This window comes from Tursiops truncatus, chromosome 12 (assembly GCF_011762595.2).
Source record: "Tursiops truncatus isolate mTurTru1 chromosome 12, mTurTru1.mat.Y, whole genome shotgun sequence".
NCBI classification, from domain to species: domain Eukaryota; kingdom Metazoa; phylum Chordata; class Mammalia; order Artiodactyla; family Delphinidae; genus Tursiops; species Tursiops truncatus.
Window position 1 is genome coordinate 69246252 of NC_047045.1, and position 24831 is coordinate 69271082.

General features: G+C 36.3%; 1 protein-coding gene across 11 annotated transcripts in view; it reads left to right on the top strand.

Moving 5' to 3' along the window:
- UTRN (utrophin) overlaps window positions 1-24831 on the top strand; it is a 497402-nt gene that overhangs the window by 214672 nt on the left and 257899 nt on the right. For all 11 annotated transcript variants that reach the window (XM_019951537.3, XM_019951539.3, XM_033867812.2 and 8 more), the window contains 7 exons: window positions 4558-4708; window positions 5931-6106; window positions 10019-10154; window positions 11845-11994; window positions 15290-15365; window positions 21277-21491; window positions 23512-23629. In XM_019951537.3, the coding sequence (XP_019807096.2) occupies window positions 4558-4708; window positions 5931-6106; window positions 10019-10154; window positions 11845-11994; window positions 15290-15365; window positions 21277-21491; window positions 23512-23629 (1022 nt within the window). The remainder of the gene's footprint in view (window positions 1-4557; window positions 4709-5930; window positions 6107-10018; window positions 10155-11844; window positions 11995-15289; window positions 15366-21276; window positions 21492-23511; window positions 23630-24831) is intronic.

A 24831-nucleotide genomic window follows, 5' to 3' on the forward strand; every position in this document is an offset into this window, starting at 1 on the left:
ATTGTGAGAGTAATTAAATATTTATATATATTTAAAACAATTTGCTTGATTTAAAATTTACATGTAAAAACTAAACCATCTGAATTTTATTTTGATATGTATTTTGTTTTAAATCTCCAGTTTGGTGGGTCTATACACCAACTCTTTTTTAAAAATTCTTTTCCATTAGCAATATAGTTCCCTGTGCTATAAAGTAGTACTTTGTTGTTTATTAATTCTATATGTAATTGTTTGCATCTGCTAATCCCAAAGTCTCAATCCGGCCCCCCCCCCCCCCCCCGCCTCCCCCTTGACAACCACAAGTCTGTTCTCTATGTCTGTAAATAGCAACTCTTTAGTAGCAAGAGTAGGGGCAATGCATCCCTACTTTTTAAACACTCCCCAGCTCACTTTTTTATGCAGCCTGAGTTAAGAAACACTAATCTGTTCTGTTTTGCTGTGTTTTTCTTAAATAAACAACCAATTTTCTCTATATTTTTTGCTGAACAATTTAACTCTCCATTATTGTTGGTGATACTTCTTTACCATAAACTTAAAGGCATTTCAACTTCATATTTATTTAATTTTGCTAATTCTGCCTTCTCACAGCATTAGTTTTAGTCTAATACCATAACATTTTCATTTTTAAAGCATTATTAATTTTTTCATTCAGCACAGTAAATTTTCTCTAATTATTCTAACATTAAAATTCATATTCTTTTTCTGTATTTATTATTCCAGTAAAATTTTAGTCATCTCAATCAATTTTTGAAAAAATGATAAATTTGAAATGTAGTCTTTCACTCATTTGGGTCCTTTTCTGTGTCCTCAGTAAGGTTTTGAAGATTTGTCTGCATCTTTCTCCCCAGGACTATTACTTGGTAGTTTTGTGCTTTTCTTATTGTTGGTTAGTGTAGAGTTGATGTATGGTAGCTTATTTCTGCATTTTCTGCACTGCATGTGTTTGTGCGTGTGTGTGTGTGTGTGCGCGCGTGCGTGCGCGTGTGAGTGTATGCCTGTGAGTATGGGTATAAATTTGATTTTCTTGGCCTTTCTTAGTATACTGACACATCATTTGTATATAATGATAACTTTTCTTCTTTTTTTCAATTATCCTATTTGCATATATGCATCTGGCTAATGTGGCAGAATTTCAAGAACGTTATGATTAGTAATGTTGATTGCAGATATTCATGCCATTTACTTGATTATAAAAATTTTAACTTTTTAGAAAATACTTTATTCCATAGTTTTTTTTAATTGAGCACAGAGCAGTATTCTCTTATGTTAGAAAAGTCTTCTCTATCACATTTTTATTTTATTATCTTGTTTTCTGTGTTTACTAGATTTCATTTGCTAGGAGGTTGTCTCTCTTATTTTCTTTAGCCCAGCACTTGGATGTATTAGTTGATTATGTTCTTATTCTTATTCCTAATTTTTATTTAGTTTTTCTCTTCCAACCTTGGAAACCTATCCTAAAATGTTTATTTTTCCTCATTCCTATGTGCCCACTTTTACAAGCAACAAGTGAGCACTCCTTTCTATTCTTTTCTTTTCATAGAACATCGAGGCAGTGGCAAATATCCTGTGCTTTCATAACTGTTATCGGTCATAATGACACCTGGGTGACCACCAAGTCATTTGTCTATGCCAGGTCTCTGTGCTGTTTTGCTTATAAAATTTTTAAAGGATTGTTGGCCTGTGGTAAAAGATAAATACCATGAAAATAAACAGGTATCTTTCTTTGAGAAGTTCCTTATGCCTCCTTTGTAATGGTTCATGGCATTAGCTTTCATATTTTTCCTTAATAAGTAATTTTAGAACCATCTTAGACGAACAGTGGAACAGTGGAGAAATAAGCCAGTTATTTCTTCCTTCTCATCTTAGATCCTTGGATCTTTGTGTATCTTCTCTCCTAAGAATGTCTTCCCAGATATTTATCCTCTGTATCTTCTTTGTGCCTCTCACTGCTGTGTGGACAAAGTTCAGACTTCTTATCTTGACCTTAGAAGCTTTTTAACAGTGTTCTCCAGTTGGCCTCATTTCTAATACCTTATACGTACTGCTCAAAAACAAGTTTTCTTCACTCATTTCACATAAACTTGATTAAAATTTCCTTTACTTCTTTACCTTCCTAGCTTTCTGATTCTTACTCAGAATTCTATCTTTTACCAGGAATAGTTTTCCTTCTTAATTTAATCATTCTTTTTCCATCATTTAAAAAGTGTTTAAAACTCAGTTTCATCATAGAAGACTTCACCCATCCACCTACCTATGTATACCTATACCTATCTATCCGTGCACCATTCATTTAATGAATATTTATTGAGTGCCGACTAATGAAGATTGTCTTAATATATTCTCTTAGTGTTTTGTTTGAAGTGCTCTTATTTTCATTATGCCCAATAGAACATTGCTTCCCTGTTGGGCACTCAACAAATATTAATGGAATTTTTATTCAGTGATTTTCATGGAAGAAGGAAACATAAAGATTATTTAGGAGTTAGCGATGTCAGGGACCATTTTATTATTTTTTAAAATAATAATATTACCTTTTTATTATATAAACATTTTAGTAGAACCATTAAAATTTCAGAGATCTCTTCTAAACTTCTCCTGGTACCACTACTCTAAACAAAGAGGCAGAGGGAAATTCTTTAGGATCCCGATCCAACAGAGCTTTTCTTTTTTACACTTATATGTTCCAAATATGACAAGCACTGGAGTTTGGCTTTATCTCATTTCTAAAGGAGTTATGTTTGAATAGAAGTCTTGATAGTCTTTGTTTCATTGCCTAACCTGAGCTTTGCAGGCACTCCCATCCTGTGCTGTGTTCAGGTCAATGGGACACACTGGATTAGTCCCTGCACAGAGTATGTTAGTCTGCTAGGGCAACCACAATAAGATACCACAGACAAGGTGGCTTAAACAACAGACGTTTATTTTCTGTCAGTTCTGGAGGCTGGTACCAGAAGAGTTAGTTTTCGGTGAGGCTTCTCTTACTGGCTTGCAGATGGCCACCTTCTCACTGTATCCTTACCTTACATGGCCTTTCCTCTGTGCTCTTGCAGAGAGAGAGAGAGACAGAGAAGCAGAAAGAGGCAGACATAGAGATACCTCTGGTGTCTCTCCCTCTTATTAGGACAGCAGTCCTATGGGATTAATGACCCACCTGACCTCATTTAACCTTAATTACCTCCCTAAACACCCTGTCTCCAATATAGTCATGTTGGGGGTTAGGGCTTCAACATGTGAATTAGGGGGGATGCAATTCAGTCCATAACACAGAGATAATAGACTGCAAGGAAATTTTTTTTTCACATCTTTATTGGAATAAAATTGCTTTACAATGGTGTGTTAGTTTCTGCTTTATAACAAAGTGAATCAGCTATACATATACATATATCCCCATATCCCTTCCCTCTTGCATCTCCCTCCCTCCCACCCTCCCTATCCCACCCCTCTAGGTGGTCACAAAGCACCAAGCTGATATCCCTGTGCTATGCGGCTGCTTCCCACTAGCTAGCTATTTTACATTTGGTAGTGTATATATGTCAGTGCCACTCTCTCACTTCGTCCCAGCTTACCCTTCCCCCTCCCCGTATCCTCAAGTCCATTCTCTATGTCTGTGTCTTTATTCCTGTCCTGCCCCTAGGTTCTTCAGAACCTTTTTTTTTTTTTTTTTTTTAAGATTCCATGTATATGTGTTAGCATATGGTATTTTTCTCTTTCTGACTTACTTCACTCTGTGTGACAGACTCTAGGTCCATCCACCTCACTACAAATAACTCAATTTTTTATGGCTGAGTAATATTCCATTGTATATATGTGCCACATCTTCTTTATCCATTCATCTGTCAGTGGACACTTAGGTTGCTTCCGTGTCCTGGCTATTGTAAATAGAGCTGCAATGAACATAGTGGTACATGACTCTTTTTGAATGATGGTTTTCTCAGGGTATATGCCCAGTAGTGGGATTGCTGGGTCGTATGGTAGTTCTATTTTTAGTTTTTTAAGGACCCTCCATACTGTTCTCCATAGAGGCTGTATCAATTTACATTCCCACCGACAGTATACTGCAAGGAAATTTTGAAGTGTTTTGGCCTTTTGGGTTTTGTTCTAGCTGGGAACTAAGTGTTCTGGAAGTAAAACACGCTATTTTTTTCCTAAGAGAATAGAGTAATTAATCATATTTTACACTTCATGGTGTTTGAAATGTTAAGTGTTTAAAGTTGGGTGGGTTAACGTGCCTGCAGCTCATCTATCTTGATTTTCCAAGCCAGAGAAGGCTGTCTTTTCAGTTAAAACGCTGCCTAGTGTATGTGTATGTGTGCATGAATATGGGGGGCAGGGTGGTGTATGCAGATTGCTTTGCTCTTGGTATGATGCATGTTTCTCTAAGAGGAATCATTAACTGTAATCCACTACGGAAACTGGTCTTAAAGAGCAGTGAGCTGTGAATTCACTCATTTTGAGGCTTTCAGTTTAAATGAGGTTTGAATTTTCATTTTAGAAAATTGCTTCTAGACGGTCCTGGAAAGTTGGGAAACCTATTTTATTTTGTTTGTTGTCCTCTAGTTATTTCGATAGGGCTGTGGAAGAATGGAGACAGTTCCATTGTGACCTCAACGACCTCACACAGTGGATAACGGAAGCTGAAGAGTTGCTGGCTGATACTTTTGCTCCAGATGGTGGCCTGGACTTAGAGAAAGCCAGGATACATCAGCAGGTGAGTGCTTTCTGTCAGAGGATGAGGATCTGCTAAAAAAGGTGGCATATTTATTTAGTATACGCCATTTAAGACAGATTTCGAAAGTAGGGGCTCACTATATTAATTTTTCGGGAGTATATAGACAATCTGTAATTTTTGTTCCAGTTCTAGTTTCCAGTTTTAAAGGTTTAAGAAAAATGGTTATTTCAATTTTTAATTAGGACTTTAAAGAAATTTAAATAAAAAAATACTCTTTAGTGGAATATGTGAAAAACAATTTTATTTTTAAAATTTTATGTTTAGAATAACACTTGTAAAATTTTGTATTTAAGACTGCATCAAGGCCAGAATGATACCTGCATACCTCACCTCTATTTTCTATACTTAAACACTTAGGCATCTTATGTTTCTTTGTATCATTGATCATTGTGATAAAAGTAAATTATTCTTGAGCTATATCAGGACAGCTGCTCATGTAAGTCTAATTCAGTCTTGGGAAAATATAACACAATAGCTAAATCAGTTCTGCTGATAATAATGGGTCGTTAAAAATAATGGTTGAAAGCAAGCAACATTTCAATTTACCATTGTTGAAAATATTTTCTCTTTTATTAAATTTTTAAAATATATTTTATGTAGAAGGCTTCTGAGGAGTTAGAAAATGCTTTTATTTTTCTCATAAATATGTTAATGCATTTTTTCTTATTTTTAGAGTTATAGAGAAGTGCTTAAATTGACTTTAAAATATCCTTTCTTAATCCGTTGCTTAAAAATTTACAGATCAGTGAAGCAATGTCTCAGTAAAATGCACATTGAGGGTTACTTATATATGGTAGGACGTAATGGTATATAGGGGTAGAGGGTTTAAAAATTTTTTAAGAGACACTTTCCAGCACGTGTATAGAAAATAGGCAATTCACTTCAATCAAACATGATTGATGCTTACGCGTCAATGTAAACAGCAGTGATTTATGTTATTAGGCTGTCCTCTTCCACTCCATTTTGCCTGATGACATTCATGAGAGTGGGTTAGATTTCAAAATAGATTTCATTTAATGTGTTCAATGAAATGTAATTGAAGTGTTAAAAATGCCTTTTTCATATATGTAAAATATCCTTCCAGGGCTTTGTTTCTCTAACACTTAAATTGCCACCACACCAGTGGTTCCTGGGTGGATTCATTACCTCAGAACAGTTTAGTTTAGAAGTGGAGTTAATCTTGAGTTGTTCTCTGTCGCAGGAGCTCGAGGAGGGCATTGGCAGCCACCAGCCCAGTTTTGCAGCACTAAACAGAACTGGGGATGGGATTGTACAGAAACTCTCCCCGACAGATGGAAGCTTCTTGAAGGACAAGCTGGCAGGTTTAAACCAACGCTGGGGTGCGATCGCTGCAGAAGTGAAGGATCGGCGGCCAAGGTGATTTAGCCGTGATAATTCGAGGGCACGGGGTGAAGGTATTTGGGCAGAGCCTTTTGAGATACGACCCAATGAGTTCCAGGTTCTTTTATTGTCTGATGTTAATACAATAGGAGTTTTATTGACATTTAAGACCTCCAATGTCCATGTTCTGTATTTTTAGGACATTGTCTCTTTCTGTGTCTTTAGGCTGTCTGTAGTCTTACTTTTCTACTCAGATATCATGCATGTCAAAAAAATCTTTATTTCTCTTTTTCCTGTTTATTATGACATGGCGACTGTGTGGCAGAAACTTGAAGTAGGTGGAGGAACACTCTGGACTCCCAGTCTGAAGATCTGGATTCAGGGTCAGGCCTCTCCCTCACTCGTTTCCTGACTAGGCCTCCGGGTCTTCATGAGTAATCCCTCTCACTCGGTAGTTCTTGGTGTCTAAGGGTGTCCTATATCCTTATATGTCAGTGCTGAGTACATAGTACAGTTCCTCATTTATGTGACATAATAAATATAATGTATTATTGTGCATTTTTATGTCAGATTATGTTACAATGCCCCAGATTTTATTAGGGTGTCTTCTGATGACAAACACGTTTGATTACCAGTGAATATAATACTCAACATTACACATATTATTTTATATATTACTGTACAGTTATTTGAAGTTATGTTTTGAGACAATCAATTTTTAATGGATGATTCCTACTTAATACATTTCATCTCATTAATGGCCTTTTTTGGGGGGAGCGGGTTAATGATAGTTTCGGGTTAAAAAGTCCCAGGTAATTTTTTTCCTGCTAATTTTAACTCTGTAGATGATGTATTATTTTAGTGATAAGCTATTGTTATGTTAAAGGCTAATCTAATACTTTATCAAGTATATAGTATGACATAAAATATTGAACTTTGAATATTTGACTTATGGCTGCTTTTTATAAAACAACATCATCTGTTATTTTGTGTGTTTTGGTAGGAGTCAAATCATAGTTTGTGTGTCTTGGTTGAGAGGTTGCCATGTGGAAGAGACAGGGTTTGGCCTCATTTAATCGTCACAACTACTCTCTGAGGGGACTGTTTAGACCCATTGTACAGCTTTGGAAACTGAGGCTCAGAGAGGAGAGGTTAAGTAACTTGTCTAGGGTCTCACAGAAAATTAGTGACAGTGCTAACTTATGCTCTTAAATACTTCGCCTGTAAAACTTGGGAAGACCTCAGAGTTCGCTGGCCAAGTTTCCTCCCCTGTGAATGAAAACTAGGATATCTTCTTAGAGGAGTGTCATGAAGACTAAAGGAGACGGTGTTTGTAAAAAGTATTATTCTCTGACTATTCGTAGTAAACACGAACGACTAAGGAACTCAGAGAGACTAAGATGAAGAAAATTTTTAAAGGAAAAAATGATCTGATGTGATTAAATGACACATTATAAAGAAGATAGAGTGTTGTCACAGACACAGGGGTGATGGATTGTGGAATTGAGGCATCGCAGGGGAGGGATCCTGAAGCTGGTTTTGAAGCATTTACAGCAAATTTCCATAAATTCCCCTTACAGATGGTCTTGTAGGGAAAAGGCACAGAACAGACAAGGTGGGAGGCATTAAATAGTCTGGCCAGGTAAGAAATCTGTGAAGGTTGGATGGTGAGGAGGCTTCAGAGGACCAGGGGCAGGATTGGAAGCTGAGTTCCCATACGATTTATGTGCCATGGTAGTGAGTCGGCAGGGAGAGTCCTTCTAGCTTGAAAATGATCTGTCTCTCAGGTCTTAAGGAAAAAGATGTACCTGCTGGCATAGCATTAACAATAACTGCAGGAATTCCCTTAATCAGTTTCAAATGGCTCTCTGTGGAATGTGGTAATTATTGCTCCTGGGACTAACAAGGTGAAGCTAATACATGTTTTGCTCAATTTTTGGAAGAGAAAAGAATAATGCATCTCTTTTCCAGCATCTTGTATTTTAACTAAAACAATATTTGTTTTCATAAATTCATGTTTAACTTTACTTCAGGTTGTAATTTATCTCAACTTGGGGCTACCTTGCAATTTTATGGGCTTATTATGTGTACTGTTATCAGTCATTGAGAAACAACACACAGCTCAATTTATTTTTGTTTTGAGTGCCAGTCATTAAATATTTACACAGTTCAGCAACTTATGGTGTTATTCCTTAATGAGCAATTGTTACCTACTGTTTGAACATGAATTTATAACTTGTTTTTACTTAGTGATAACATTTAAAATGTAGATTATATTTAGCTAGTTTGCAGATGAAAATTTTGTGTGACTCAAATATGTCTTATTGAAATTACTTGGTAATGTTAGTTTTCTTCATAGATATATTTTCAAAATACTAAATTAGTCATGATTATGAAACATTGTAAATTTAAATTACAACTTTTTTTTTTGAAACACAAGGTCTATAGTAGTATTTGAGTTGTTTCCAAAGTTGTTATTTAAAGACTCTTCCATACAGAGGGTAAATTACCTGTTTTGGTACTGGTAGTCTAAACAATTTGTACTATTGCTTTATTTATTTATTTTTTTAAATCTTGAAGCAGTGTTCTCTCCTGATGGATACTTAAAAATGAAAACTTGTGATTTTGTAGTGATTGTCATTAATTTTTTTTAAATTGAAGAATAGTTTATTTATAATGTTGTATTGTGTGAGTCTCAGGTGTGCCACAAAGTGACTCAGTTTATATATATATGTATATATATATATATATATTCTTTTTTATCGATAGATGCTTTTCCCTTATAGGTTATTACAAAATATTGAGCAGAGTTCCCTGTGCTATACAATAGGTCCTTGTTGGTTATCTATTTTGTATATAGTATTGTGTATATGTTAATCCCAAACTCCTAATTTATTCCTCCCCCCTTTCCCTTATCAGTTTTTTAAACATTAAAATAGTTTATTTGTGATTAAAAAGAAAAAGTCATAGCCATAAAAAATGTAAATTCTTATTAGGGATGACATAATGTAATTCATTTAAAAAATTGCTTTCTATTTTTAAACCAGCAGCTAATAGCAGCAGCTATAAAAATGATACCACCACCAAGCTCTAAATAGCTTTCAAAATCTTTCTTAAAAATACATAATCTTGTTTGTCATATGAGTTGTAGTCACATTCTCATCTTTTGACAGATGGTTTATATAATTATAAATGTTATTCTTATAACATTAAAAAGATGTAATTGAGGCAGTTTTTTTTTATATTCATATGACTATTTGTTTCCTTATAGCCTTTAAAACTTTGACTTTGTTTTTCTAGATTTTTTTTTAGAACTTGGTGCTTTATTCAAATATAATACTTATTTTAATGAGCTAATCAAATTTCTGTTTTTTCTTGTCTTTCTTGTAAAAGAAAAGAAAATTTGTAAAAATTTCCCATTCTCAGTATCTTGCCTTGTTCTTGTTCTTTCTTTCCTATGAATAAAGTAGAGTAATAGTTGCAACCTAACGTGAATAATATGTCATATAATGATACTTTTCTATATCCATGGAGTACTCATAAAGAATTATGTATTTTTCTTTAATTATTTTAGATAAAGACATTTTTCATGTTTTCTTTTTAAAACCTCCATTATGTTGTACAGTGGTATCTAGCTTAAAATAAGTCCTTTGTATTAAATTTCTATATAGGTTTTCACTATGAGAGAAGACAACATTATTTAGTTTTAATGTTTTTTAATTTAATGAAGGAGGAAATCTTATTCTTATGTTTGCAAATAATCTTTGGTATTGCGGAACATATGTATTACTATTAACACTCATTTACGAATACATATTAAAATAATACATATTAAAATAATTATTTTGTGTGTATGACATATTTAGTCAGAATATCTAATGCAAATATATAATGTTCTAGTTAACTGGATATTTTTTCTCAGTATTTTTCAATAATATAATCTTTTAGGTTAAAAGGAGAAAGTAAGCAGGTGATGGATTATAGAAAAAGACTAGATGAGATTATCTGTTGGTTAACAAAGGCCGAGAATGCTGTGCAAAAAAGATCAACCACTGAGCTGGAAGAAAACCTGCAAGAATTAACAGTAAGTGGTTTATTTGTCTCTATATTTGCCAGTGCTTTTTGATGCATGAATATTTTCACTGCAAATAAGATACTGCATGACTGAAGAAGAAAAGGGGAAGAAACTTTGTCCTTTGTGGTAAATATGGTGAACTTTAAAGAGGAATATCTTTTTTTTTTTAATTTTAATTTTAAAGAGCAGCTGTCATTTTATTCTTGCAGTGGTAAGGCTTCACACACATAAAAGTAATAAGTCATGTGGTCTCAGTAATGGACCAAAGGTTTTTTGGAATATTTTAAACAGACGTCATCATTTTAGAATATAATAATGCTGGGAAGTATAGGTTTTTGCTTTGGGACTTAGAAGATAATTACTGATTACTATCTATAAAACTGAGTCCTACAAGAAGACTCAAAGTGAGTTGAGAGTAACTCACTGCAGCTTACTATGGACTTAGCATCACGGTTGTATTAATCAAATTTTCTTTGTTGATCTGCAACCAACAAGAATTGTTTATAGTTGTATAGGTATACAACATATAGAAATACATAAAAATATATAGATATGTTAATATACCCAAATATCCATACATTTTTATATCCACAAATTTTATATTTTTGTGCTAAGAATTAAAGTACTTGTAGTAGAACAATAAGCATAATGTGCTCACATTTTTACTAAACAAAAAGAAATTGTGTGTGAGTGTGGATACACACATCTGTGTGCAACAAAGTATACCTAAAAGGATACCCACTAATCTGATAAGAGATTTTTTTCTAAAGGAGTATGACTGAGGTATTGTGGGAAAGAAACTTTTAATACTGATGAAAAATACATGGCAAACAATTATTAAGTTTTCTTTTCAAAATGTGACAAATATCTAACAAACTTGCTCCTGTCTTATCTAAAAATTTCAATAGTTTTCTTGGAATATGCCTTTTGTAAACAATTTGGGGACAGTCACAGGGGATGGGACAGTATATTAGGGTAGGTAGAGATAAGGTAGAGATGCATGCATAAAATGCTCCTGTTGTTTCTGGGGTTTTTTTTGCCTTTCATTAGAATAGATATAATTTTATTAGCAAAGAACAGAATGTTAAGTTGTCGATGTAAATATGATATAATATGACCCTGTTAAGAGACAGGGGGTCAGGGCTAGTAGTTCATGTACACACAATGCACACTGAAGGTGGGAGGTCATTCCCAAATTAGTTACAGTTTGTTAAGATAAGTTCAGGCTTCTTAGAAGTTTATTTCCATTTAAGAAATTAAAGGTCCACATTTATAGGAGTACAATAAGTTGCTGACATACGAAGGAGTTCTGTTCCGAGAGCTCATTTGTAAGTCCAATTTGTTTGTAAGTCCAACAAAGTTAGCCTAGGTACCCAACTAACACAGTTGGCTATATAATATTGTACTGAAATAGGTTTATAATACTTTTCACACAGATAATATGTACATAAAAAACAAACACAAAAAATAAAGAAAACATTTTTAATCTTTATAGTACAGTACCTTGAAAAGTACAGTAGTACAGTACAACAGCTGGCATACAGGGGCTGGCACGCATGTTCGCATCTTTGAAAGTTCACAACTTGAAGGTTCATATGTAGGGAACTTGCTGTATTTCCCAAAGAGATTCCTAATACAGTTCTTGATCTTTTCCTGGTATGACAACCTTTTAACCATACCGCGCTTCTGACTCCTTTAGGACTTAATCCAGGAGATGGATGATCAAGCTGAAAAACTCAAATGGCTGAATAGAACTGAATTAGAAATGCTTTCAGATAAAAGTCTGAGTTTACATGAAAGAGAAAAAATTTCAGAAAGCTTGAGAACCGTAAATTCGACGTGGAATAAGGTGTGTGTTAAGAATTACTGCGACACCTTCCTCATGTTTACTGATTTTGTTGTTAAAGAAGTGGAACCAGGCAACTGTTTTACTTTTAAGTATACCCAAATATGGGCACATTTTATTAATGCTTACTAATATTGATAATTATATTTTTTTCATCTGTCATGGATGGAAGCATATGTTCTCAAAGAATACTTATTTTACATGGAATTTTTTTGGCCTAGGAGATTTATACATTATATACTATATTAAATAATGAGTATATATTAGAATTAGGCAATAAAGTGCTAATAATTATACTCTGAAAATGAAAGCATTAAAATAACTTTGTGATGTTGCATGTGACTTTTCACATACGTAGATTTATTTTTAATGATTTTATTCATTCAACATGTATTTACTAGGTTCCACGTGGGATGTAATGGTATGTGGCTACAAATATGACTAAGAGAAAGTCCTTTCTCTCATACTGTTACTTTTTTTGCAGTTGAAGCAGAGGTAGATAAAGTAATAGATTTCTATATATTTTGGCTTGGGTACATACCATAACAGAGTGTGAGGTCTGTTTGGGACATTGAATGGATATGTTTCTGCCCTGGTTTGGCTAGGTCCCATATCAGTCATTTTCCTCCCTCTCTATCCTTTCAAAATGACAGCACTCATTCTATATCTAATGGTTTAGGTGCTTTATTGATCTAGCCTCTCTGCTTGAGACTTACCGTCTTGATGAGTTACTGTTACTGATGACTCACACATCTGTATCTCTGGCCTGGACTCTCTCATTACTCTAGACTTCATCACAGCTGCCTGCTCAGCATCTCCACTTCAGTGTCTAATAGGTATCTCAGACTAACATACAAAGTCAAACTCCTGATCTCCACCTCCCTCCTGTGCCTTAGTATACTTCTCCCACCTCAGTTACTGGTAATTACATCCTTATTGTGTTTTATGCCAAAAACCCTGGACTCAGTCTTATGACATGTGAATTATATCTCAATTAAAAACAAACAAACACATAAACCTTGGAGTCACTATCATCAGCTTCTCCTTCAAAATACCTGTCTCTTTGATGGACGGTTTGAATGGATGGCTAGATGACTAGATACATGATAAGGCAAATACAGCAAAATTTTAACAGTTGTACATATTGAGTGGCACATGGGTGTTCCCTGGGCAATTCTTTCGGCTTTTCTTAGGTTTGCGAAATTTCATAAATTTGACCATTTCTCACGACCCCGTGGCCACTAAGTTGTTTCAAGCCACCGTCATCTCTTGTTGTATGATTCCTACAACGGCCACTTCACTACTCTTCCTGTTTCCTCCTTTTCCCTTTGTCAGTCTCTTCTCAAGAAAGCAGCCAAAGTATTTGTTAAACCATAACTCAGGGGCTTCCCTGGTGGCACAGTGGTTGGGAGTCCGCCTGCTGATGCAGGGGACGCAGGTTCGTGCCCCGGTCCGGGAAGATCCCATGTGCCGCGAAGCGGCTGGGCCTGTGAGCCATGGCCGCTGAGCCTGTGCTCCGCAACGGGAGAGGCCACAACAGTGAGAGGCCCGCGTACCGCAAAAAAAAAAAATCCAAAAAACCCCCCATAACTCAGTTTAAGTAACTCCCCTGAACAGAGCCCACTAATGGTATCCATCACATTCAGAGTAAAGGCCGAAGTCCTCACTGTGACTTATTAGGTTCATCATGTTCTGGCTTCCTGTTATCTCTCTGACTTCATCTGCTACTCTCTCTCCCTGTGCTGCTTTCCAGACTTGTTGGCCCCGTGTCAAACATGCCAGACTCAGCATGTGCATATTCAATCAGAGCACATGTATTTATTTAACACAGAGGATGTCAATGGGTATTGTGTAGAATAGGGTATGGTGGTCACTTTGGGAGCACGATGTTAGATAGAGCCAAACCTTCCTTTATCACAGGACTTCACATAGATTTTACACTAATTATGTGAATTACGGATGTCTAAGACAAAGCAATGCTTACTCTGTAGAGAATTTCAACAAACACATTTTAAGAAATACTAATCTGAGATATTTCATTCATTCATGCTTTTATTCATTAACTTAATAGGTTTTTACCAGACTCTCATTTTATGCCAGGCACCATTTTAAGAGCTAGGAATATAGTAAAGAGCATGAAAATGCTTCTAACCCAAAGAGCTTATTGTAGGTGAGACAAGTAGATAAACAATTATAACAAAGAGGTATCCATGGGGACATAAAGGTAGGGCACCTACCTGGCTTTGGGTGATAACCGTGGAAGATTTTGTGGAGATCATATCCAAGCTAAGATGATAAAAGATGAATGAGTATTGGTCAGATGGACGATGGAGGAAAAGGCCTTGCAGGGAAAAGCAGCAGTAAGTGAAAGGGTCTAGAGGGGACAGAGAGTGAATCTGGGTCCTGGAAGTAGCTCAATATGAATTGGAAGGACAAGAGATGCTTGCAGAGACCTAGGGGCCTCACCATGCATCACAAGGAATTCAAGTTCCGTCTTGAAGCTATTTTACCACCTTGAAAGCAGTGAGAAACTGTTGATGGGTTTTAAACAAGTTACATTTTGAAAGATCACTATAGCTGCACCACAGAGATGGATGGAGCGAACCCAAGGATGGATATGCTTAGGACATCAGGACATCAAGTAACTCCTCTGAGCAAAGCCCACCATCCAGATCAGGGTAACTGATCTGGAAAAATAGTTAGAGTCATTAGACAACTTTGTGAAGAGAGTGTCAAGGAGGCAGGTGATGAATCCATATTTGGACACGTCTGAATGTACAGTTGACAGGGAAAGCTGGACTGAAGATAGATTTTGGGGAGTCTTCAGCCTCTTAAAACTCCACGTGATAAGTGAAACCAGTAGAAACCAAGACCCAGGGAGAGAGGCCAGTATCGAGGGTTAGAAGACCAAAACTCCTACCCTGTAGAATGTTGGTATTTGGTGGAAGGGCAGAGGAAAATGAGCTGGGGAAGGACACTTAGAAGATCAGTCAGAGAGGTGGGAGTAAAATCAAGATTGTAGAATACTAACAAAATTCAAGGGAGAGGGAGTGGCAGCATTAAATGTTGCAAAGGGGCAAGGCAGTTAAGGACTGGATGACATTCTTGATGCTGGTGGAGCTGGGGGTCAAGCAAGACTGCAGTGGATAGTGGTTAGTGAAAGTGGACACAGAAGCTTAGGCACTGAGGGGGAGGAAAGCGGTGGCATTATCATTTAGAAGAACGCTTCCTCTTCAGAATATATAATCGTCTTTATTTATATACTATCCTTCTCTTTCTGTTTGGCCTGATGCTCTAGATTTGCAGAGAAGTGCCTAGTGCGCTGAAGGAACGCATCCAGGAACCCTGTTCTGTTGCTCAGACAAGAATTGCTGGTAAGATACAGTTTATTTCTTTACAAATTTTTTTACATATAACAAAATTTTATGATTACGAGCATTGTATATGAATTAGAAAAGCTTATTTAAAAACACAATGCACTTGTGATTTCTTACTCTGCTTTCAATCATTTGAAAAGAACATCTCTAAACACAAGACATATTTCACTGCCCAGTGTGTGCAAGGCATTCCCTCTCATGGGAGGTGAGACTTTTAGCCTTTCCTGGGACCAGAGTAGAACCAGATGCTGCTGGAGGCAAGAGAATAGGCAAGGTGAGGACACTGGAAAATAGTTTTCTGGGGACATTTTGAAGTGAACAATTCTCCTCACTCGCTGTCCTGATTCTGTTCTTATCTTACCACACCTCGATAATCTGTTCTTCTGATAGCAGCTAAGTGATGCTTTAGAAACAGGTTTGATGTCACTCTTTTGATTTCAATCTTTTAATCACTTCCATCATACACAAGTGAGTTCTACAGTCTTACCATGGTCCAGAAGACCATGCATGATCTGTCTGCTCCCTGTCTCTGTAATCCCATTTCTTATCACTTTTTCCTTTGTTCATTCTGCCTCAAACACACTGGTCTTCTTGCTGTTTCTAACATGCCAAGAACATTTCCATTTATGGTCTTTGTGCTTGCTGTTTCTTCTTTCTTTCTTACCCAAATGTCCTTCCCTCAGATATTGCATGTTTCACACACTCACTTCGTTTGTTCTCTTCTCAAATATTCCCTTTTTAGATGGGCCTTTCTTGACCTGACCACGCTATGTCAGATACATCCTGTCTCTCTCCAAGATACATCCTGTTTCTCTCCAACTTCTTGCATTGGTTTTACTTCGTGGCGTATATCCATTCACCCCCACCAGAATGCAAACTCTGCGAGGTCAAGGCCTTTGTCTTACACATTCCCATACCTGTAGCATCTAGTCAAGTGCCTTGCACATTGTAGGTTCTTAATAGATATTTGATGAAACAGTGAATGAATATTTAGGTTGTTTTCAATTTTTTAAAAGCACAAAAAGTGACAGTGAAGATTGGGCAGAATGATGTATGAGCTGTTCTCTAGGGTATGTGGTGGTGAATCACTGGGGTGATTGTGGTGAATACGGGCAACTTTACTTTGCTAGCTGCTGCCTAGACTAGTTGTTCCAGGTTACCCTCCCACCAACTGAATGTGAGGCTTCTCATTGTTCTGCGTTGTTTCCAGCGTGCCAACATTTTATTCCCAGGACCGCTGTATGCTTTTTAAAATTATTGATTACCCCCAAAGACCTTTTGTTTGTGTGAGTTATGTCTATCAATATTTACCTAATTAGAAAGTAAAACCGAGAAATTTCAAAAGTTGTTTGTTAACTTGTTAAAATAACAATAATAAAAACATTCTGTTAATAAAATATATTTTATAAGATATTAACATAAGAAAGTATATTTTCCAAAACAAAAAAAAATTAGAAGTGATATGACATTACATTTTTGAAAATCTTTAAATTTCTGCCGTAAGAGAAGACACCTGGATTCTTGTATCTGCTTCTTCATTCGCTCTATTGTGATATCATACGTCATGTAGCCTTGAGTAAAACGCCACTCTACATTTGAGAAGGAATGAGCAGGAAGAGGCAAATAACTTATTATGATGACGATCGTAGTTTTGGCATCTGCACCCCTTGGAAGGGTCTCTAGGGACCCAGAGCTCCCCAGACATCACATTTGGAACCTGTGACCTGTGGAGATAGGACACTTCATTTTAATTTGCGTTTCCTCAATTACCTGTGTGCTTGAGCCTTTTAAAAATATGTTTATTGTCTTTCTTATTTCCTCTTCTGTGGATTGTTGGTTGATTTTTTTTTTTTTTTAAAGAAACTGCTTTTTATTTATTTATTTATTTTTGGCTGTGTTGGGTCTTCTTTTTTTTGCGGTACGCGGGTCTCTCACTGTTGTGGCCTCTCCCGTTGCGGAGCACAGGCTCCGGACGCGCAGGCTCAGCGGCCATGGCTCACGGGCTCAGCCGCTCTGCGGCATGTGGGATCTTCCTGGACCGGGGCACGAACCCGTGTCCCCTGCATCGGCAGGCGAACTCCCAACCACCGCGCCACCAGGGATGGGTCTTCGTTTCTGTGCAAGGGCTTTCTCTAGTTGCGGCAGGTGGGGGCCACTCTTCATCACGGTGCTCGGGCCTTTCACTGTCGCGGCCTCTCTTGTTGCGGAGCACAGGCTCCAGACGCGCAGGCTCAGTAGTTGTGGCTCACAGGCCTAGTTGCTCCGTGGCATGTGGGATCTTCCCAGACCAGGGCTCGAACCCGTGTCCCCTGCATTGGCAGGCAAATTCTCAACCACTGTGCCACCAGGGAAGCCTGGTTGATGTTTTTTTTGAGTTTGAAAAAACTACTTTGTTACTAATTCCTTGTCTGGAATGTGCATTGCAAATACCTTTTCCCTTAATCTGTGGCTTTTAAAATTTTTATTTGTGGTACTATTTTCAGAATTCTTAAACATTAATAATCTATTAATAGCTTTCCTTTTTGTGATTTATTTTAGAAATCCTCTGTTACTCTGAAGTCATAAAGATATTCTTCTATATTTTACAATTTTAGTTTTCATATGCAGGTCCTTAATGCTACTGAAAATTAATTTTCCTAAGGTGCATGTGAGGTCAAAATCTGTCCCATCATCTTCCCGCTGCAGCCATGGGTCACCACTTTTCCCAGCATCATTTATTGACCAGTAAATTCCTCCTCATTGATCTATAATGTAGTCTCTGCCAAGGTCAGGCTTCTCTGCCACCTGCGCACTGTGGCTGTTCTCTTCTAGTGGTCTGTTTGAATGTCTGGATCTGTAATACACGAGGTTAATCATTCATCATTAGCTGAGTAATACAACTAAATATCTGGTAAGGCATGACCCTCTATCAAAAATAAAATGTTTTGACTGTTCTTGGCCCTTTTCTTTCCTATGTTAATTTTAAAATCAAAATTTGAATGTATAATTTGGTCAAGTTACACACAAACCTGTTGGGATTTCTTTTTATATTGTGCTGAATTTACAGATTGACTACATTTTTCAGAAAATTATTTAAGCCTCATTTAATATACCTTATGCTAAAGTGGGTCTAGATAGATCTAATAATGAATTCAACCACCTCTTGTATAAAAACTAAAGAAAAACAGTTACCAGTCTCCCACTGTTCAAAATAAGACAAAAACATACAAACAAAAAATATAGAGAAAATATATATCAAATCTTTGGAGAAGACAAGAGTAAGTTCTGAGAAAACAGTCCCCCAAGACAGATTTATGGATTTGCTCAACTAAACTTCATTAACATCTATATGATAAAAAGAAAACAAATTAAATCCTAAAATAGAAAGATTGTTTTCAGCAATGTGACGGGATTTATCTTTCTTGCATAAGGAGTTCATCCAAATTGATAAGGAAGCAGGTAAAGAACACATACAGTTATAAATTATACCATATATGATTACCAAACATGAAGAATATTTATCCTCACTGGTAACCAAAAGGACGTGAAATGAAGCAGTGGTGAAAGATGTGTGTTTATCCGTAGAGATAGAATTTTGTGTGGATGCAGGATGCTTATAAGTTCCACACACTGCCGGAAGTCTAAATTTCCAACTTTTAAGGAAAACAATTTGGCAATCAGTAGTAGATACATTAAATTTTTTCATATTTTTTAACCAGTAATTCTGTTTTGGGAAATTTCTACTAAGGTGGCAATCAGAACTGTAAAGAATATACAAAAAGATACTTCTTGCAAGATCTTTTTTTTTCTGGTTTTTGTTGGTTTTGTTTTTTGCAAGTTTTTTTTTAAATTCAACAAATATTTATTGAGCACCTACTATGTGCCAGGTGTAGTTCTAGGTGTCAGGGATTCATCAGTAAATACACGTAATAAATAAGTGAAATACATCTATATTGGAAGAAAAATAGAGGAAGTGTAAGAGAGACTGTACCACTGAGGTTGGCCGTGGAGCACATGAGGAAATCAGGTGTGCTGAGAGGATATTGAAATTTTAAAAAGAATATCAAGAGACCTCATTTAGAAGATGATAAGTAAGCAAAGTCTAAGAGCAAAAACACTTTTGTTGAATTTCCTTAATATTATTCTTTATGTTCTCTGATGCAGTGTTGTGATAGGAATTTAAATATCCTTGACAGATGGCTATAGCTGCACCTGTGTTAAGTTCTATGCTTCTTTACACCCAGTTTTTTTCCAGTTTTATTGAGAAATAATTGACATACATCACTGTATAAGTTTAAGGCAAACAGCATGATGGTTTGATTTACATGTATTGGGAAGTGATTACCATAAATGGATCATCTTCTCATATAGATAAAGTTAAAAAAAGATAAAAGGAAAAAAAAATTCTCCTTATGATGAGAACTCATAGGATTTACTCTCAGCAACTGTCCTATATATCATACAGCAGTGTTAACTATAGTCTTCATGTTATACATTACATCCTTGGTACTTGTTTATCTTGTAACTGGAAGTTCGTACCTTTTGACCACCTTTCTCCAGTTTCCTCTCCCCCCACCCTTCACCTCTGGTAACCACAGGTCTGATTGACCTCTTTTCCTATGAATTTTTTTTCTTTTTAGATACCATATATGAGATCATACGTATTTGTCTTTCTCTGTCTGACTTACTTAGCATAATGCCTTCAAGGTCCATCCATGGTGTCTAAAATGATAGGATTTTCTCATTTATTATGTCTGAATTATATGTATACATTTCAATACTAACCCCTTATCAGATATACGGTTTACACATATTTTTTTCCCCATTCTGTGTAGGTTGTCTTTTCACTTTGTTGTGTTGATGGCTTTGCTGTGTAGCAGCTTTTTAGTTTGATGTAGTCCCACTTGTTCAGTTTTGATTTTGTTGCGTATTCAAAGAGTCAACACCATGACCCAGGTCAAGGAGCTTTATTCCTGTTTTCCTCTAGGAGTTGCATGGTTTCGGGTCTTACATTTAAGTCTTTAATCCGTTTTGAGTTAGTTTTTTGCGAGTGGTGTAAGACATGGGTCCAAATTTACTGTTTCATGTGTGAATGTTCAATTATCTTAGCACCATTTACTGAAAAGACTATCTTTTCTCCATTGTATATTCTTGTCAAATATTAGTTGACCATATATGAAAGCTCTTTTTTAAAGTAAAAAAGTTCAGGAGTAGTCTAAGTATCCAGCTGTAGGAAAAGAGGTAACTAAAAGTTAGAGACTATATACATAGATTGTTACATAGGTATTCACAGTGATGTTTATTAAAAGGGACAAATGCTCATGTTGTAAAGGGAAGTGAAAAAGAACAGAAAATTACAAATAAGATGGCTTTACAATTAAAGCAAAAACATCTTGACAAAATAAAATAACATTCCTAATTTTCTCATGGTTGATGTAGTTTTTATTTTATTTTCTCTTGATATCAGCATTAGTTACTTTTGAGTTATTGCTGCCCTAGAATATGGTGAGATGGTGTGTTTAATTGCCATTATGGCAACCAAAAACATATAGATAATTCAGGAAATGCCATTGCCATTTCAGTATTAAAAAATAAAAACCGGGCTTCCCTGGTGGCACAGTGGTTGAGAGTCCGCTTGCCGATGCAGGGGACACGGGTTCGTGCCCCGGTCCGGGAGGATCCCGCGTGCCGCGGAGCGGCTGGGCCCATGAGCCATGGCCGCTGGGCCTGCGCGTCCGGAGCCTGTGCTCCGCAACGGGAGAGGCTGCAGCGGTGAGAGGCCCGCGTACCGCAAAAAAAAAAAAAAAAAAAAAAACCTCTTTCAATTGTTTTACTTAAACTAAATTTTACATAAATACACATACATGTCACCATTACATCACCACAGTCAGATTATCCTGCTGTGTTATTGCTATGTTTTTTATTTCAGCTCATCCCAGTGTCCAAAAGGTGGTGCTAGCATCATCTGCATCAGATATTCCTGTTCAGTCTCCTCGTACTTCAGAAATTTCAGTTCCTGCTGATCTGGATAAAACGATAACAGAACTGGCCGACTGGCTGGTGTTGATCGACCAGATGCTGAAGTCCAACATTGTCACTGTCGGGGATGTAGAAGAGATCAATAAGACAATCTCCCGAATGAAAGTAGGTACCTAGTGTAAAGGCTTGTCACCAAGATCTGTTTGGATCACTTTTGTTTGTCTTAAACTCTGGGAGAATGAGCTTTAAAAAATTCTTGACCTGTCAAACAGCCATCCTGGGCTAGCTCTGATGAGTAAAGCTTTTCTTGCATTTGTGCTGTTTTCATAAGAACAGGTTTAACAATGTGAGCTGTAGAGTCACTGTATTTTTATGATCTAAAACTGGTATCATAAGTCCAGCCACATCACTGTAATTGTAAACGGGTGTTACATTTAATGCCTAGTGTCATGGAGAATAATTTGTTGAAGCTCCTTTTCAACTTATATTTCATAATGAGCTTATTTGTTTAATTGCTGACATCGTTAAGTGAGAATCTCCTGACTATAGTTTTATTTCTATACATATGCCATCTACTATCAATTTGTAAAGTTCTTTTTTCCACATTCAGTGTGTTTTTGGTACTGGGCTGTGTGCTGTCTAGGGATATTGAAAAGAATATACCAGATAGAAACTGGGAATGAACGATGAAATAATAACAGCTCTTGCTAAACCCTTATTAAGTGCTTAATGTTTGCTAGGTATTTTTCTGAGTATTTTACATGTATTATTTCATTCACTTTAATAATCTTGTGAGGTAGGTATCAGTTTTATTCCCATATTAAAAACATGTGTGGCCAGGCACAGTCTACTAAAAGCTGCGGGACAGGTGCACGCCACCTGTAAGGGGGAGCCAGAATGAGGAAGGGGATTACATCCACAGTGAACGAAGGCAGACTACATGGGATTTTGACATTTAGAGACAAAATAAATGGCATTCCTGGTATAGGGACCAGGGTGAATAAAGACATGAGGTGGGGAGCGTGAAGGATATTGGGTCAAGAATTGTGCAGGAAAGAGGTGTAGTAGGAAGTAAGAGAGCAAAGGCAGCTCAAGTTCACATTGTGAAGGAGCTTGTAGACCACGCAAAGCTCTTTGGACGTTTAGTCTGTAAGCACTTGCCAAGCATCTTGTTTTTCCCTTTTTCTTTTTTAAATTGTGGCTGGAGACTGATGATAACAATGCTCTGCTTGAGTAAGAAGACCGGGAACTGTGCAAGAGATGCTTAAAACAAGGAGAAAAGCCTTTGCTGAGGGGCTGAGATGATGCTATTGCAATTAGCAGAAATCGGGAACAGAAGAAATGGAATGTGGATGGGGGTTTGATTGATTTAGTTTCAAATATGTTGTGTTGAGAGGCCCTTTTGCCACTTAGAAGGAAATGATCAGCATTCGTTGAACTGTCTCTTTGCGATTCAGGATTAGAAGTTGTGAATAAGCCATTTAGAGATAATCTTTGACACTGTAGGAATAATTGAAATCTGAAAAATTAGTGAATTCACAGAGGAAGAGCTGGGAGAGAATCTTTGGAAATTGTGTTTTCTAATCTTTAAGGCTATTAGTTCTATACTTAAAACACACCATTTTTCTGATATTGCTAACTTTTCTCCCATATTTATTAGTACTAAGAGACACAAACTTTCTAGAGCAGCAGTTTTTCATGTCTAAGATTATTTAATTTGCAGTTATTCCAATTAGGATTTTTCTAATACTTTACCTCCATCCCTGTAGATGCCATTAATTTATGTTCATATCTGATGTAGGACAGATATGCAAAGCATCAGCTGCAGAAATCACTACTGATGTTTTGAAAGCACTTTTTAGTTTTCAAAGAGATTTTCTTCGTTTAATTTCCTCAGAGTTGATATAGCTGAACTGCAAGCATTTTATTATTTCTTTTTGTGAAAATAAAAACACAGAGAGGTAAAGTGCCTTGCCTGGTGATCCAGGTGATAAGTGGGAGAGCTGAGACTTGAACCTAGGACCTCTGACTTCAATTCCTGCACTTTCTCCACTACATCACTGATGCATCACTATCTCTTATAGGAGGAAAACAACAAGTTTGATGTCAACACACCAATTTTGCTTTGTTACTATTTTATCATATGGCTTATTAATCTATTTTAACAATCATTTTGTCTTAACAGATCACAAAGGCTGACTTAGAACAGCGCCATCCTCAGCTTGATTACGTTTTTACATTGGCACAGAATTTGAAAAATAAAGCTTCCAGTTCAGATGTGAGAACAGCAATCACAGAAAAATGTAGGTTTTTAAAAAAATTATATATCATCATTCACCTTCCCTGAAAATGGTAACACATACCCACACACACATACATTTTTGAAGATTATTCAACCAGAAATTAATATTATTTGATAATTTGATATTTGATACTCTATTAATAAAATAGCTTTCCCTTGTTTTTTATTTTTTGTGAACATTGTCTTAATTCCTTTATGAGTTCCTTAAAGTATTAATATCATTACTTTTGAGTAATTACTGATACATTGAAGCTTTTTTCTTTTAAGTTAGAGTTTCTTTTAAAGAAACCAAAAAATACAAAAGTTAGAGAAACCCATAGGAATGCAAATCCATTCTTCTGTTATATTCACTGAAACCAAATCTTACTGTGTCTCTTAACTCATCTTCTCAAAAGTCATTCCAAAAATATTTACTGAGCAGTTACTATACACCTGTGTGCCTGGCACGAAGTTGGGAATACTTTAGTTAAATACAAAGTAAAACAAAACAAAAAGTAAATACAAAACAGCAACAACAAAGTTCCCTGTTTCACATTTCACATTTCACACATTCTGGCTTAAAAGCATCCGTTAAATCTGTATGACATACCAAACAAAGTCAAAATTCTCAAGAATGACACATAGGGGCAATCACTGTCTGCTTTCATCACTCCCTTTCTCTCTTTAGCCCTCAGCACTGTCTGTAACTGTTCTGTATTGTATATATTCTTTAAAATGCCCTGACATTTCTTAGTCTCCTTACCTTTATTCACATTTTTTTCTTCTTGGCCTCTCCCCAGGTGAAATTCTACTGAGCAGCTAAAATATCACCTCCTTTGTGAAGTCTCTCCCACCCTCTTTTAGTCTCTGGTGAACTATATTTTCTGTCTTTAGTTCCTGCTGTGACCTTTTCCCCCATAATTTCGTTGTAGATCTCACAGTTAATTCTCTCTCCCCTCCATAGACTGTAAATACTCCCCTTTTTGGCCCTGAGGCCTCCCCCAGGGCCCAGTACCAATTAGTTCCTTAATAAATATTTATTTGTGGCAGAATATAAACTGGAAGGTATTTTATTACCTAGTCTAATATTTCTGTAGGAAAGTCAACTATTCCCCCTATAAAAACTGTTTTGATTTCAAAATAAATGTTGCAGCAACAAGGTTATTATAAGAGATGAGTTAGCAGAGAACTTTTAGTGTGTCACAATATTGGTTTATTTTTACT